Source organism: Symsagittifera roscoffensis, chromosome 9 (assembly GCF_963678635.1).
Source record: "Symsagittifera roscoffensis chromosome 9, txSymRosc1.1, whole genome shotgun sequence".
Taxonomy (NCBI): Eukaryota; Metazoa; Xenacoelomorpha; order Acoela; family Convolutidae; genus Symsagittifera; species Symsagittifera roscoffensis.
This window is the reverse complement of record NC_087070.1, coordinates 39,900,083-39,915,796: the sequence shown is the minus strand read 5'-3', so window position 1 is coordinate 39,915,796 and position 15,714 is coordinate 39,900,083. Positions and strand designations below refer to the sequence as shown.

The 15,714-nt window shown below is 45.9% G+C and overlaps 2 protein-coding genes across 2 annotated transcripts; both read left to right on the top strand.

Annotated features, from left to right (window-relative positions):
- Positions 1-1,942: 1,942 nt before the first annotated feature.
- On the top strand, positions 1,943-9,679 carry LOC134854844 (mucin-12-like). Its single transcript, XM_063871202.1, has one exon. The coding sequence runs from the start codon at positions 1,943-1,945 to the stop codon at positions 9,677-9,679; it is 7,737 nt and encodes a 2,578-aa protein (XP_063727272.1).
- Positions 9,680-12,040: 2,361 nt separating this feature from the next.
- On the top strand, positions 12,041-14,413 carry LOC134854842 (coagulation factor XIII A chain-like). The gene has a single exon (XM_063871201.1). It carries the CDS (start codon positions 12,041-12,043, stop codon positions 14,411-14,413), a length of 2,373 nt encoding a protein of 790 aa, XP_063727271.1.
- The last annotated feature ends 1,301 nt before the right edge of the window (positions 14,414-15,714 follow it).

The following is a 15,714-nucleotide window of genomic DNA, read 5'->3' as shown; positions in this document are numbered from 1 at the left end:
TTGGTATGCGGCAAATTCAAATTGAGGGTGCGGTAATTGGAGAGCTTGCATCATGAATTGAGATGCATGCGCTTTCAAACAATTTCTCATTCAGATGAGCAGTCTGCACAATAGTCAAGTTTCTCCTAAACGGTACTTCAAAACTTGATACAAATTAGGATCCAATTTGATCATTTGATCCGACAATAGGGTCTCAACCAGTAGTTGAGCTGGCCATCTAGTGTTCATGCAATTCTTAGTTCGCCTTCTTCAGATTGAGTGTCTTGAGTTGCCATTGTCAATTTAGACCTATTCCGACGAAACCCACTGATTTTCAAAGCGTCCTCGGCTCTTTTTACTCCCCCCCCCCCCCCCACCTCACCCGAGCTTCAACATATTAGTGTAACGAGTGGTTTTACGAGGTTGAGTATGAAGACCAAATATGATTGTCGTGGCCTTATTAGTCTGTATGTAAATTTTTATAACAATCGAACAATGTGGTCAACAAATTTACATGGAAAAATTTGCAGGTGAGGGGAAACGGAAAAAGAGCCGCGTCCTCTAGTTATACAGCTTCATTAGGTATTCGGCTCCTTCTGACTTTCCTCGACAAAAACTTCGGCTCTTTTCCAGTTCCCCCCCTTTCAAATTCAATTTTGAAAAGTCTATTTAACGTTGACACAATGCAATGAAATTTGGCGTAGTGAACAAATCGACAATTCTGAACAGATTTGTTCTTCATACTTTACAGCGTAACATCACGCATTTAGCCGTAATAACACGTAAAACAAACATAAAACTCGGTATTTTGAAAGGGGGGGGGAACTGGAAAAGAGCCAAAACTTCGAGCTCAAGACGATTCTTCATGAACTGAAGCTGGATCTCTTGCTTTTTTAACAAAGTAGACTAGACTAGTTTTTTTGTTAAATTTTGGCTCTTTTCCTCCTCCCCCTACCATTTCCAATTTTTCTATTTCTTTTCTTTTTTCCAGCTTCTTTTATTCTATTGTTATAGCCTCACGAAAAAGATGCCGACTCTTTATATGGCTTAAAAAATTTAGAGGCTACTCTCCACATCCAACACATTTGAATTTCAATTATGAAAAAGTTTTTTTAACTTTGTCACAGTGAACTGAAAATTATGAAAGTGAACAATTTTTCAAAAGTTAACTGATTTTTTCTTCATACTTTTCTTCGTAACCTTACGCATTTCGCTTTTAGCCAAACTTACTATAAATACTTCGTACCATAAATACTTAGCCATAGTTTCTATATTTAAAAATATATAAAAAAAACCATCATGCTATAAAAAAAAAACCATAAATACACGGCCATAATTACAATAAATATGGCTGAAAGCACAAGGTTACGATGTAAGGTTTGATGAACAAATCCTTTATTTTTTTGAAATTTTTCAGAGTTTTATGAAATTGTTCACTTTCATAAGTTTCATTTCACTATGACAATGCTAAAACCTTTTCATAACTGAAATTCAGGGTAGCTTACAAAACTTTTTAGCCAAATAAAGAGACTAAATGTTTTTCGTGAGGCGCCAATTCGTAAAAGGCGACTGTTTGTAAGAAGCGACGACAACTCGTAACTTTAGATTAAGCGGGTAAAACAGGTTGACGCGCAGCATTCCTCTCAAGCTGCGCCGGATGTTAGCGGAGCCTCGCGAGCACGCATCTTCTACTTGCTAATGCCTTGTTACGAGTTGTCTGTTGTTATAAATTGTCGCTTGTTACGAATTGTCGCTTGTTCCAAATTGTCGCCTATTAAAAATTTTCGCCTGTTACAAATTGTCGTCTGTGTGTGTGTGTGTGTGGGGGGGGGGGGGATCGAGAGAGTGGAAAAGAGAGCCATCTAAAGAAATATAGTACAATTAGATACCCCGTGCTTGATTTGTTTTTGTTTAGTCGAGACGAAAAAACTAAAAACCCACAAACCGAAAAAAAATAGTTCAAATGCCTCCCAAGAAAAACAAGAAGCGGGGAACTGAAGCTTCAGAAGCCACAGATGCATCGGGTACCGAGCGAGCGACCGACGCTGAAACCGGGGACGAAGAAGCCGAGGATGGCTCGGAATACGAAGAAATCGACGGGCCCGAAGAGGGTAACAGCGAATACGACGACGTTGACGACGAAGATGTAGCCGAGGCTGAAAACGACACGACAAAAAAGAATTCAGCGACAACCAAGTCGTCTCGGTTCACAAATGAAGATGAAATTGACGAAGATCCGATGAAACACGACGGACAGGTTAGAGGTGTTGATGTCGGCGGTGTGAACGATTCGGCTAAAACACCTTACACCTACTTCAAAAACCGCAAAGAGTCTGATCCTCCAGATGGCGGCCCAGCGACCCATCCATACGGCTCAGTGGATCCATATGCCGAAAATTCAAAAAAAGATTCAGCGACGGAGAAATCTGGAACAGCCAAGAGTAACGGTTCATGGAAGTCGAAAACTTATAATTCAGATCGGTCTGGTAGTAGTGAATCCAAAGGTTTTACCTACAGAACTCCGCCAACGAATACGGTTCCGCCTAGTACTACGAATCCAACTGAAGCACCAATGGCTGAAGAAGAATCATGGAAACCTCCGAGCCAGTATGGAAGTCAAGTACCCACGGAACCTCCTGGAACTAAATCAGGATCCCAGAACCAGTATGGAAGTCAAGTACCCACGAAACCTCCGGGAAGTAAATCAGCATCACAGAACCAGTATGGAAGTCAAGTACCCACACAATCTCCGGGAAGTAAATCAGGATCCCAAAACGAGTATGGAAGTCAAGTTCCCACGGAACCGCCGGGAACTAAATCAGGATCCCAGAACCAGTATGGAAGTCAAGTACCCACGGAGCCTCCGGGAACTAAATCAGGATCCCAGAACCAGTATGGAAGTCAAGTACCCACGGAACCTCCTGGAACTAAATCAGGATCCCAGAACCAGTATGGAAGTCAAGTACCCACGGAACCTCCGGGAAGTAAATCAGGATCCCAAAACCAGTATGGAAGTCAAGCACCCACGGAACCTCCAGGAACTAAATCAGGGTCCCAGAACCAGTATGGAAGCCAAATACCCACGGAACCACCAGGAACCAAATATGGGTCTCAGTTTCAAGGGTCTCAAGTGGCTAGTCAGCAATTGGGCAATGAAGGAGGATCTCAAGAGTACCAAAAAGGAAGTCAGGTTCAAACTGAAACCCCGAGAACCCAAGACGGCTCCCAATACAAGGGATCGGGGAGCCAGATTCCCACAGAAGTCAAGGGGAGCAAATCAACACCTTCAAAGAATAACAGTCAGTCTTCGGGTACAGAACGCGAAGATTATTACAAAACAACACATACCGAACCTGAAAAACCAGCCGACACAGACTCCTCTGCCTACACATACATGTACACATACCAAAACCCAGATGAAATTAGAAACAAAAAACTGAGTACAATCGACGCTGGCTCAACTTACGCATCTGCCACAAACGCAGAAACGAATCACAATGAGTCACGAAAAGCGTCAGAAGCAGAACAACAAACAGGCGCCAGTGGCGCTGATCGATACGGGTCGAAGGCTGAGGAAACTGCTGCAGATGGAACAGCTCCCTATGGGTCGGCAGCAGAGGGAATAGCAGCTGAGGGCACTGTTGCAGATGGAACAGCTCCCTATGGGTCGGCAGCCGAGGGAACAGCGGCTGAGGGCACTGCTGCAGATGGAGCAGCTCCCTATGGGTCGGTTGCTGAGGGAACAGCAGCTGAGGGCACTGCTGCAGATGGAACAGCTCCCTATGGGTCGGCAGCTGAGGGGACAGCGGCTGAGGGCACTGCTGCAGATGGAACAGCTCCCTATGGATCGGTTGCTGAGGGAACAGCGGCTGAGGGCACTGCTGCAGATGGAACAGCTCCCTATGGGTCGGCAGCTGAGGGAACAGCGGCTGAGGGCACTGCTGCAGATGGAACAGCTCTCAATGGGTCAGTTGCTGAGGGAACAGCAGCTGAGGGCACTGCTGCAGATGGAACAGCTCCATATGGGTCGGCAGCTGAGGAAGCAGCGGCTGGGGGCACTGCTGCAGAGGGAACAGCTCCCTATGAGTCGGCAGCTGAGAGAACAGCGGCTGAGGGCACTGCTGCAGAGGGAACAGCTCTCTATGGGTCAGCAGCTGAGGGAACAGCAGCTGAGGGCACTGTTGCAGATGGAACAGCTCCTTATGGATCGGCAGCTGAGGGCACTGCTGCAGATGGAACAGCTCCCTATGGGTCGGCAGCTGAGGGAACAGCGGCTGAGGGCACTGCTGCAGACGGAACAGCTCCCTATGGATCGGTTGCTGAGGGAACAGCGGCTGAGGGCACTGCTGCAGATGGAACAGCTCCCTATGGATCGGCAGCTGAGGGAACAGCAGCTGAGGACACTGCTGCGGATGAAACAGCTCCCTATGGGTCAGCAGCTGAGGGAAAAGCAGCTGAGGGCACTGCTGCAGATGGAATAGCTCCTTATGGGTCGGCAGCTGAGGGCACTGCTGCAGAGGGAACAGCTCCCTATGAGTCGGCAGCTGAGAGAACAGCGGCTGAGGGCACTGCTGCAGAGGGAACAGCTCTCTATGGGTCAGCAGCTGAGGGAACAGCAGCTGAGGGCACTGCTGCAGATGGAACAGCTCCTTATGGATCGGCAGCTGAGGGCACTGCTGCAGATGGAACAGCTCCCTATGGGTCGGCAGCTGAGGGAACAGCGGCTGAGGGCACTGCTGCAGACGGAACAGCTCCCTATGGATCGGTTGCTGAGGGAACAGCGGCTGAGGGCACTGCTGCAGATGAAACAGCTCCCTATGGGTCGGCAGCTGAAGGAACAGCAGCTGAGGGCACTGCTGCAGATGTAACAGCTCCCTATGGGTCGGCAGCTGAGGGAACAGAAGCTCAGGGCACAGCTGCAGAGGAAACAGCTCCCTATGGGTCGGCAGCTGGGGGAACAGCAGCTGAGGGCACTGCTGCAGAGGGAACAGCTCCCTATGGGTCGGCAGCCGAGGGAACAGCAGCTGATGGCACTGCTGCAGATGAAACAGCTCCTTATGGGTCGGCAGCTGAGGGCACTGCTGCAGATGAAACAGCTCCCTATGGGTCGGCAGCTGAGGGAACAGCAGCTGTGGGCACTGCTGCAGATGAAACAGCTCCCTATGGGTCGGCTGCTGAAGGAAAAGCAGCTGAGGGCACTGCTGCAGATGGAACAGCTCCTTATGGGTCGGCAGCTGAGGGCAATGCTGCAGATGGAACAGCTCCCTATGGGTCGGCAGCTGAGGGAACAGCGGCTGAGGGCACTGCTGCAGACGGAACAGCTCCCTATGGATCGGTTGCTGAGGGAACAGCGGCTGAGGGCACTGCTGCAGATGAAACAGCTCCCTATGGGTCGGCAGCTGAAGGAACAGCAGCTGAGGGCACTGCTGCAGATGTAACAGCTCCCTATGGGTCGGCAGCTGAGGGAACAGAAGCTCAGGGCACTGCTGCAGAGGAAACAGCTCCCTATGGGTCGGCAGCTGGGGGAACAGCAGCTGAGGGCACTGCTGCAGAGGGAACAGCTCCCTATGGGTCGGCAGCCGAGGGAACAGCAGCTGATGGCACTGCTGCAGATGAAACAGCTCCTTATGGGTCGGCAGCTGAGGGCACTGCTGCAGATGAAACAGCTCCCTATGGGTCGGCAGCTGAGGGAACAGCAGCTGTGGGCACTGCTGCAGATGAAACAGCTCCCTATGGGTCGGCTGCTGAAGGAAAAGCAGCTGAGGGCACTGCTGCAGATGGAACAGCTCCTTATGGGTCGGCAGCTGAGGGCAATGCTGCAGATGGAACAGCTCCCTATGGATCGGCAGCTGAGGGAACAGCAGCTGAAGGCACTGCTGCAGATGAAACAGCTCCCTATGGGTCCGCAGCTGAGGGAACAGCTGCTGAGGGCACTGCTGCAGATGGATCAGCTCCCTATGAGTCGGCAATTGAAAGAACAGCAGCTGAAGGCACTGCTGCAGATGGAACAGCTCCTTATGGTTCGGCAGCTGAGGCCACTGCTGCTAATGGAACAGCCCCCTATGGGTCGGCAGCTGAGGGCACTGCTGCAGATGGAACAGCTTTCTATGGGTCGGCAGCTGAGGGAACAGCAGCTGAGGGCAATGCTGCAGATGGAACAGCTCCCTATGGGTCGGGAGCTGAGGGAACAGCAGCTGAGGTCACTGCTGCAGATGGAACAGCTCCATATGGGTCGGCTGCTGAGGGAACAGCAGCTGAGGACACTGGTGCAGATGGAACAGCTCCCTATGGGTCGGCAGCTGAGGGAACAGCAGCTGAGGGCACTGCTGCAGATGAAACAGCTCCCTATGGGTCGGCAGCTGAGGGAACAGCAGCTGAGGGCACTGCTGCAAATGGAACAGCTCCCTATGGGTCGGCAGCTGAGGGAACAGCAGCTGAGGGCACTGCTGCAGATGGAACAGCTCCCTATGGGTCGGCTGCTGAGGGAACAGCAGCTGAGGGCACTGGTGCAGATGCAACAACTCCCTATGGGTCAGCAGCTGAGGGAACAGCAGCTGAGGGCACTGCTGCAGATGGAACAGCTCCCTATGGGTCGGTTGCTGAGGGAACAGCAGCTGAGGGCACTGCTGCAGATGGAACAGCTCCCTATGGGTCGGCTGCTGAGGGAACAGCAGCTGAGGACATTGCTGCAGATGGAACAGCTCCCTATGGGTCAGCTGCTGGGGAAACAGCAGCTGAGGGCACTGCTGCAAATGGCATAGCTCCCTATGGGTCAGCAGCTGAGGGAACAGCATATGAGGGAACTGCTGCAGATGTATCAGCTCCCTATGGGTCGGATGCTGAGGGAACAGCAGCTGAGGGCACTCCTGCAGATGGAACAGCTCCCTCTGGGTCGGCTGCAGAGAGAACAGCAGCTGAGGGCACTGCTGCAGATGGAACAGCTCCCTATGGGTCGGCTGCCGAGGGAACAGCAGCTGAGGGCACTGCTGCAGATGGAACAGCTCCCTATGGGTCAGCTGCTGAGGGAACAGCAGCTGAGGACACTGCTGCAGATGGAACAGCTCCCTATGGGTCGGCTGCTGAGGGAACAGCAGTTGAGGGCACTGCTGCAGATGGCATAGCTCCCTATGGGTCAGAAGCTGAGGGAACAGCAGCTGAGAGAACTGCTGCAGATGGATCAGCTCCCTATAGGTCGGCCGCTGAGGGAAAAGCGGCTGAGGGCACTGCTGCAGATGGAACAGCTCCCTATGGGTCGGCTGCAGAGAGAACAGCAGCTGAGGGCACTGCTGCAGATGGAACAGCTCCATATGGGTCGGCTGCTGAGGGCATTGCTGCAGATGGAACAGCTCCCTATGGATCGGCCGCTGGAGGTACTGCACTTGAAAGAAGTTCTGCTGTAACTGAATCAAAGAAACACTCATCAAAATCGAAAGGCGGGTCTGATCCGAGTAAATCACTTGGTGTTCCTAGTCAAGACTCTACAGCTCAGGTTAAATCAGATCCTCATAGTCAGGGGACTAATAGGTCAACCCATTACGGACCGTTATCAAATAAATCTGGAACTGTTCCTAGTAGTGCAAAAGAGTCAATGCACCCTGCTCAAGAGCATTTCAGAGACACGCCTCCAACACAAGGAGGATACGGATCTGTTCGTCCCAGCAAACAAGAGACAGCACCTCCCGATAAATCAACGGGTGATCCAGAACCAGGAGATCCTAAGGATCCCTCGAAGGGAACGCCAAGTCAGCGAACATCGCAAGTTCAAGAACCAGGTGATCCGAATGATCCCTCGAAGGGAACGCCAAGTCAGCGACCATCTCAAGTTCCACAACCAGGAGATCCTGATGATCCCGCGAGTCAACGACCATCACAGGGACCCGAACCCCAAGGTAGCCATTCGGATTACCAGACAACCCCTCAAAGAACTTCCGTTGTCAGCCAACCGTCACCTCGTATGGCACCAAATGCGGAAAATGAAAAAGATGGAAAAGAGGTTGAAGGCGATGACAACGATGATGATGACAATCTCTCTGAAAAGAGAGATTCACTGGGAACAGCCGAGGTAAAACCCCGTGGTTCTGTGACATCGTCTAGACGTCGCAAAAGTGGAGCTACTTCAAAGCGAAGCAAAAAAACCGGATCTACAGGTCCCAAATATGGAATTTTGGAGTACAGTCTGTCTGAACCAGATGATAGCGAGTATTATGGAGATTCTGAAATGCGCACTATGGCTAAAAACGACTCAATGGCATCAGCTGAAGACTTATCTGGCTTAGAAAAACGACCTGGCTATGAAGGTGAAAACAAACCCCCCACTGAGCCTGCAGAACCGACTGGGGAACCTGGGCCGGATGACCCTATATCCGAGAAGGCCCAGAGTTTTGATGATACAGTAAGAGATGCAGGAGCAGAACCTACAGGAAATGCATCAGCTAGCAAACGGCAATCTGGACCAAGTGAAAGCCAGGGAGCACACAGCGAGCATTTCAAATCGGTTGAAGGCGAGGACCAAGGTGCACTTCCTGAAGGAACCGAGGTGGAGACGATAAAGCATTCTGAGCCTGATGATCCCGCCGCCGCAACGGCTGGTGGAAGATCTGGCCGACCCTCAAATGCTGCTTCTGATACCTTCAAAGCGGAAAGTAGCAATAATCTTAGCGAGTCAGGAGAAAGAGAAGGCAACGCTATGGGACGGCGGACTGGTGCTAGCACAACATTTACTGAACCGGTGTCTAGGAACCAAGATCAAGGAGGCGGCCCAGCTAGTGGCAGACATTCAGATAATTTTCGACCAATGGAGTCTGAAGATCACGAGGGTTTACCAGAAGGAAATGACATGCCTCCGGAAGACAACGAGTATCGAAATAATGCTGATGTGCAACCGGATACGACCAGAGCGAGCCAAATTTCCGGCGATCGTCTTGGCACTGGAAAACCCGAGACAAACCGTGGAAGTGCAGCTCAGCCAGTTCCACGTAATGCAGCTAGTACTGCTTTCACGGAGCCTGTATCGCGGGCACCTGATAGTGGGGGATCAGCTCAAGGAACTCATTCTGATCATTTCCGGCCGGTAGAGTCTCGAAATCACCAAGAGTTACCAGAGGGTGATGACATGCCATCCGAAGATCCGAACTACCATGGCAACGCTGGCAGACCCTCAAGAGGTGAGGATGGAACTATTCAGCCCAATGAAGGTGAGAATCTTGGAGCTACCAATCAAGACGGTGCGGGAGCTTCAGCGCGAGGTGGAGCTAGCACAACCTTCACAGAACCAGTGTCACGTGAAAATGACAACAACGCATCTGCCCGTGGAACCCACTCTGATCATTTCAAACCCGTGGAGTCTCGGCATCATCAAGAGCTTCCCGAAGGAGACGACATGCCTACGCATGATCCTGAGTACCGAAACAACCAAGATGTGAAGCCCGACCCAACAAGGGCAAGTCAGGTTACACCTGACCGACCGGGCAGTACGAAACCAAACTCAGCTGCAAATGGTAATCCCAGAGACAGCAGAAGAAGCCAACCGAAGCCTTCGGCTAGAAATGCAGCCAGCACAGCATTTACAGAACCAGTCTCAAGAAACCGCAATAGCGGAGGAACCGGTCAAGGAACCCATTCGGATCATTTTCGCCCTGTGGAAGCTAAACACCACCAGGACTTACCAGAAGGTATGATAAATTACATCGCAAACAAATAGATATATATATATAAAGCAAATTTATCATTAAAGCGCAAAAGGCCTCAAAACTCCACCAAGCAAACATTTCAGGAGCAAAAAATTCACCATTTTTTTTAAAAAAAAAAACGGAGTCAACTTTCTAAAAAAATTCCAATTCCGTTCGGTTCACGAACGAAATAAAGCGTTTCAACAAGCGGTCCTATTTTTTACTTGTTTTGCAAGGAAAAAAAAGAAAAACCAACTAAAATCTACACTCGGTGGGTGTGGTTTCGACTGCCCATCCCCATAAATTCTTGGGTATAATCCTTTAGTATAATTTTACGAGATCAAAACGCTTGGATTTCAAAAATTTTGGATTTTTTTTTAAATGGTTTCATTTTTGACCAATTATTGGAAATGCTTAAATTTTCTATAAGGATACATCGTTTGGGTTAGGCCAGCAAACGAATGTTTTTTTGTAATACATTGTAGTAAATGAGGCTGAAAATCAGAACAAACTATGATACAATTGCTTTTGAAGGTTACTATTGACAAATTATGCATTTTAGGCTGATTATATCAAATTTCTTATATCAATTTTTTGATCTGTTGACTGCTCCTTTTTTTGCAAAAATATCGACGTAGATTTCGACATCCATTACATGGCGCTCTGAAAGTGCATCTTTAAAACAGATACCAGTTTGTAATGATTGAAAAAGAGTTTTTTAAGATGCGTTCAATAAAATAAGGGGTGCCTAGAGCTCGGTTATAGGTCCTTATTTTTCAAGTTTTTCGTGAAAAATCTTCTTGTTGTATAAACCAGCAAGAAAATAACCATTTTTGCAAGAGACTCACATTGTTTGACATGAACATAGATTAAGGCAAATCAATGACAGACAAAAATCAGCGCTTTTCAATGTGGATGAAGAGCAATAAGCTTTTATTAACTGAAGGTAAAAGTAGAACATTTTAGTTCCATTCAAACGTCAACTGCATAACTAAACTAAAAACAAAGAAATTAACTATCTTGTGATCACAAAATTAACATATAATCATTAATCTAGTCGATTTTTTTGCTCACAGGTAAAGTGTATTACCAAGTTTTGATTTTAATCAAAATACATTTTTTCAGGTTACGAAAACAGAACGTTTCGAACTCTTATTATCAAAAACAACATACACTCTACGAATAAGGAAAAATAAATACAAAAACTATACCAGTAGAAAACTAAATATTATCAAATTAATGAAAAAATTAGAAAAAGGTTTTTAAAAAGAACACTTCATGACTGTATTAACTATTGTATACGGTCGGATGTGTTTAAATCTTGTTTTTGCTAACCGATGACAACGAAGATCGGAGTTAAGACAAAGACAAAAGCCAAAGTGTATTATTGTAGAATAATCAATAAAAGAATCAGAAAATTTTAAAATTTATTATTTAACTTCGATGAATCAATTTTACTGGATTTTATGATGAGCTTTACATAAAAAAATGTAGAGAAACTAACTCATCAGTTTTTAGACCTTCATATAATAATTTTGAGATCGTCTAGGAGATGAGTTTCTGTGTTTTCTGTTTTTATACAAAGGTTAAAACAAACAAAATAAAGTGTTTTTTCCTTTTTCCAATGATAATTATCACAAATAGGATTTAGAAAGGCATTTTTTTCAAATTTTGAGGATATCATTTAAAAAATTTCAATAATATGCTGTGTGAAGTGTTCAAAACTGTGTGAAGTGTTCAAAAATTTATTTTTTTACACTTTGGCTCTTGAGGCGTCAATCGACACGCATTTGAGGTTCTCTTAAGGGTAAAAAAACTTAAATTAACCACTAAAATTCAAATATGAAATTGCTCCTGGCTTATAGATCTGGCGCTGGTAGCAATTTGAAAGGATGCAATAAATATACGAAATAAGCCGAATTTTCTGCTAGTTCTTCAACTTGTGAGTACATTGTTAAATGAAGTACACTTTCGAATCGTCATATTTTGATTTTATTTTGAAAAATCAGGCGACATTTGTGAAACAACCGATGTCGCAGTTGGCTATTATTGCACAGTGCAATAGATCATATATCTAAACTTTACCTCGCATCAATCAAAAAAGTGTTTATGAAGTACCATTTTGATTATGCTTATCACTATAAATGTACTCAATTTGTTTTTTTAAAGTTTGTCACATTTTTCATTTTTTTCGCACACTTATGGCTGATTTTGTACATATACATTTATTTTCCGATTTATTGCACAAACAGTGCAATGCAACAAAGAAAGAGCTTTAAGAAAAAATCTACGAGCTGAAAACGAAATTTTGTGCTATTGCTGCTTTTGATTGAACTCACAATAAACAAACTCTCCGATCCTATAAAAATAACGATGCTTATCTAGGTGATGACATGCCACACGAAGATCCAAACTATCGCTCGAACGCCGGTACAGAACCAGCAGCATCCAGAGGCTCCAAGAAAAGAAGTCAACCTTTGCGAGAAGGAGAGAGTTTTGCCAGACCGGAACAAGGCCGAAATTTAGGCGGCGAAGATGCGCTTCCAGATATCAATGCGAATAATGAACACGAGTGGCGAGCTCCAAGTTCGTTGCCAAGTGAAATAGACGAAAGCGAAAGCATGAAATCGATTCCGGACAAAATTATTGACGTGGAAAAAGTAAAGAAAGCAAACCATACAGATATGTTTGACGAGAAATTTCTTATTGTTCGTCGTGGTTTTTACATTGACTTTTTGGTCGATCTAGATCGAGTCGCTTTTGTGAAAGTTAAGAACGCGAGAGCGAAAGATGATAACGACAGGAAATCCAACAAAGCTGTCACCGAAGTTTGCTTGGAAAAAGACGATAAAGATGAAAACGTTGCCGGGTTTAAACTTGACACGGAGGGCAAAAGAGTTAAAATACCAGCGACTTGCATTGTGGGTGAATGGAAATTATTCGTGAATGAAGAGCCGCCATTTAGGGTTGTGATTTTGTTCAACCCTTGGTGCGAGGAGGACCCATGTTATATGGAGGATAAAGATGGAATTCAAAAATACATAAAAGACGAAAGTGGAAAAATTTACAGAGGCGAGAAACGATACAATTGGTGGACTTACGGGCAATTTGAAACGGGTATTTTAGATGCAGTTTTGGACTTGCTTAATAAAGCAAAAGGTTTAAGTCCGGCTGCCAAAGCTAGTCCAGTTAATGTTTCTCGTGCTTTAAGTGCCATCGTGAACTGCAACGATGATGACGGATTGATTTACGGATGTTGGGATCCGGAACAATATGGGGGCGGGAAGAGGCCTTCTCACTGGACAGGATCTGTTGAAATATTCCGGCTATACTTCAAAAAAAACAGAGCCGTAAGATATGGGCAGTGCTGGGTTTTTGCCGGATGTCTGACGACTGCTTTGAGGTGTCTAGGGATCCCATCGCGAAGTGTCACATGCAAGGGATCCCTTCATGACGACAACGGGAACCTGGTATCCGACATCAAATATGAGTACGATGATGGCGAAAGAAAACGCCAAGAGCACGAGAAAATGTGGAACTTTCATGTCTGGAATGAAGCATGGTTTAAAAGACCAGATTTAGGAGACAAGTATGGAGGCTGGCAGGCGGTCGATGCTACGCCTCAAGAAGACAGCGGCAGCCTGAAACAATGTGGCCCTGCGTCAGTTAATGCAATAAAAGAAGGCAAGTGTTACATGCCTTACGATGCTGGATTCCTGTTCGCCGAAGTGAACGCCGACTGTGCTATGTGGTGTAAGAAAAAGATGGAAATTAAGTACAAATTGAAAAAAGTGTACAACCATCCGAAGAAGATTGGGAAAGCCGTGATGACAGATGTGGCCGGCGACGCAAGTGACAACGTAACTGGAAACTACAAGTACAAAGAGGGTTCTGCTGAGGAAAGAAAACAGACTTTCATGGCCGTTTCTTGTGGTACGCGACCCTCGATTTACGACGAAGTAAAAAACAAGGATCAAGTTGAAATCAAAAGTGATTTGCCCGAGGAGTTTAGAATGAGCAAAGACTTAAAATATCAATTTTTTATCAAATCTTTAGACGACCATGACGAAAATTGCGAGGCGCACTTAATTGTGACTTGCAATTTAGTGACTTATCACGGGAAAATTTTGAGAGAAATTATGCATGATAGCCGAAAAATTAGCATACCGAGAGATAGTCCGTACCAGGGTGTAATAAAACGAGAACAAGTTTTGAAGGACTTGCAAGACAACAACACGCTTGTTTTTACAGTTTTCTGTCACATTGAGAAGAAAAATGACATGACAGCTGAAAAGTTTACAGTAGAATTAGACGCTAACGAGCCAGAATTAGAGGTCGTTTCGAAGGGGCCGTATAAGAAAGGTCAAACGTTGGATCTGAGAATTAAATATTACAACGAATTGGATATAGAGTTGACAAAAGGCGTTTTCAAAGTAGATGCACCTTATATGAGACGTAAGAAAGAGTTCCCGCTCAGAAACCCAGTGCCGCCGAAAGACTCGTGTTACATTCGCTTTCAGTACACACCTAGATCCGATGGTGAAATACGAATAGTGGGTTCGTTTATATGCGAAGAATTGCCAGTAAGAAATACAGAAATTGAAATCGAAGTTGAAGGGGGCGGGGGAAATGACGAGGGTAGCCGAAACCCGAGCCGAGAACCGAGTCAAGAGCCTAGTCGAAAGCCGAGTCAAGAGCCGAGTCGAAAGCCGAGTCAAGAGCCGAGTCGAAAGCCAAGTCAAGAGCCGAGTCGAAAGCCGAGTTAGGAGCCGAGTCGAAAGCCGAGTCAAGAGCCGAGTCGAAAGCCAAGTCAAGAGCCGAGTCGAAAGCCGAGTTAGGAGCCGAGTCAAAAGTCTAGTCAAAAGCCGAGGCAACAAGAATAAAGCTTTGAATTTAAAATGAAGAGCAAACCAAGAACTTCATAAAAACATTTTTGGTACCTAAACTTTTCAAAATTGAAAAAAAATTAAAAATCGGGGATCAGAGACAAATTTAAGGGCGTGTTCCGTGCGAGAATATGGGAGACGGTTCAATCTCCCTCAAAAATCTGAACCCTTCACTACACGTCGGAGATCTTCAGTTAGTCCTCTGTTAGAGGTTATATGTCTTTTTCATGCCAATTGACTTTAATGCATGCTAGGAGAGTGATTGGGAACTGGTTAAAGTCTTAGCTTAGCCTTTAGTAAAAACATCCAGTAATTTTATGCTTCTGGCATAAGAACGCGTCGGATCTATTCACTTGCTAAAGAATAGAGGTCAATTTTCAGCTAGAATTTTGATATAAAATTTTGTTCTGTGCTATCGAACGAACTGAAGAAGTTTTAAGGTTTTTCATTTTTTAAAGGAAAAATTGATCACCTTCAAATTTATTTTTTTATGCGTTTTGAGTTTTTTTCTCTTTTTTGTTCAAATGCAATTGATAAACAAAACAAAGCGCGATCTGCGCTTACAAAAGTTAAAATGGCGCAAGAAAATATAAGAGAAGTGTGTTTTCGATTAGGATTTTAACTTTTACCGGCACCGGAGTTCCAGGGACAATTATCGCTTATATTTGAAAAATGTCGGTCAAAAGGTTGTCATAATTACCCACTATTGTTGCAAAATTAGACCAAGAAACCGATTATATTGTCAATATAATTGATCATTTCCGTAAAAACACAATCCATCGAAACCTCTTATAATGGATTATGATCAGTATCAAAGCCATCATAATAGATTATGATGAATAATGATCTTCATATAGTTTCTTGCAAAACATTGCAACATTGCTGGATTACTTGCGGCCTTTTCGCAATCTAAGCCTACTCAGTTTGAAATATAAGGCACATTTACACATTTACCGCTAGTTTACCGCACCCACGTTTATTCCAAGCACCCCCCCCCCCCCCCTCCATGCCCCCGGTTAACCGCATCCATATATACCACCTCCTCGTTATCCCCAAACCGTCCCCCCAAACCATACCCATACTGTCCTCCCCTCACATTTATCACCACCCACTCCCTTTGCTTTCAGATTTGCCCCCTGCTCGCCGCGCATCTACATTTGTACCCCCTCCCCTTCGCATCC

Bases quoted from the DNA above. Each gene is read 5' to 3' on its own strand.
- LOC134854842 (XM_063871201.1), top strand. From the start codon at position 12,041: ATGCCACACGAAGATCCAAACTATCGCTCGAACGCCGGTACAGAACCA.
- LOC134854844 (XM_063871202.1), top strand. From the start codon at position 1,943: ATGCCTCCCAAGAAAAACAAGAAGCGGGGAACTGAAGCTTCAGAAGCC.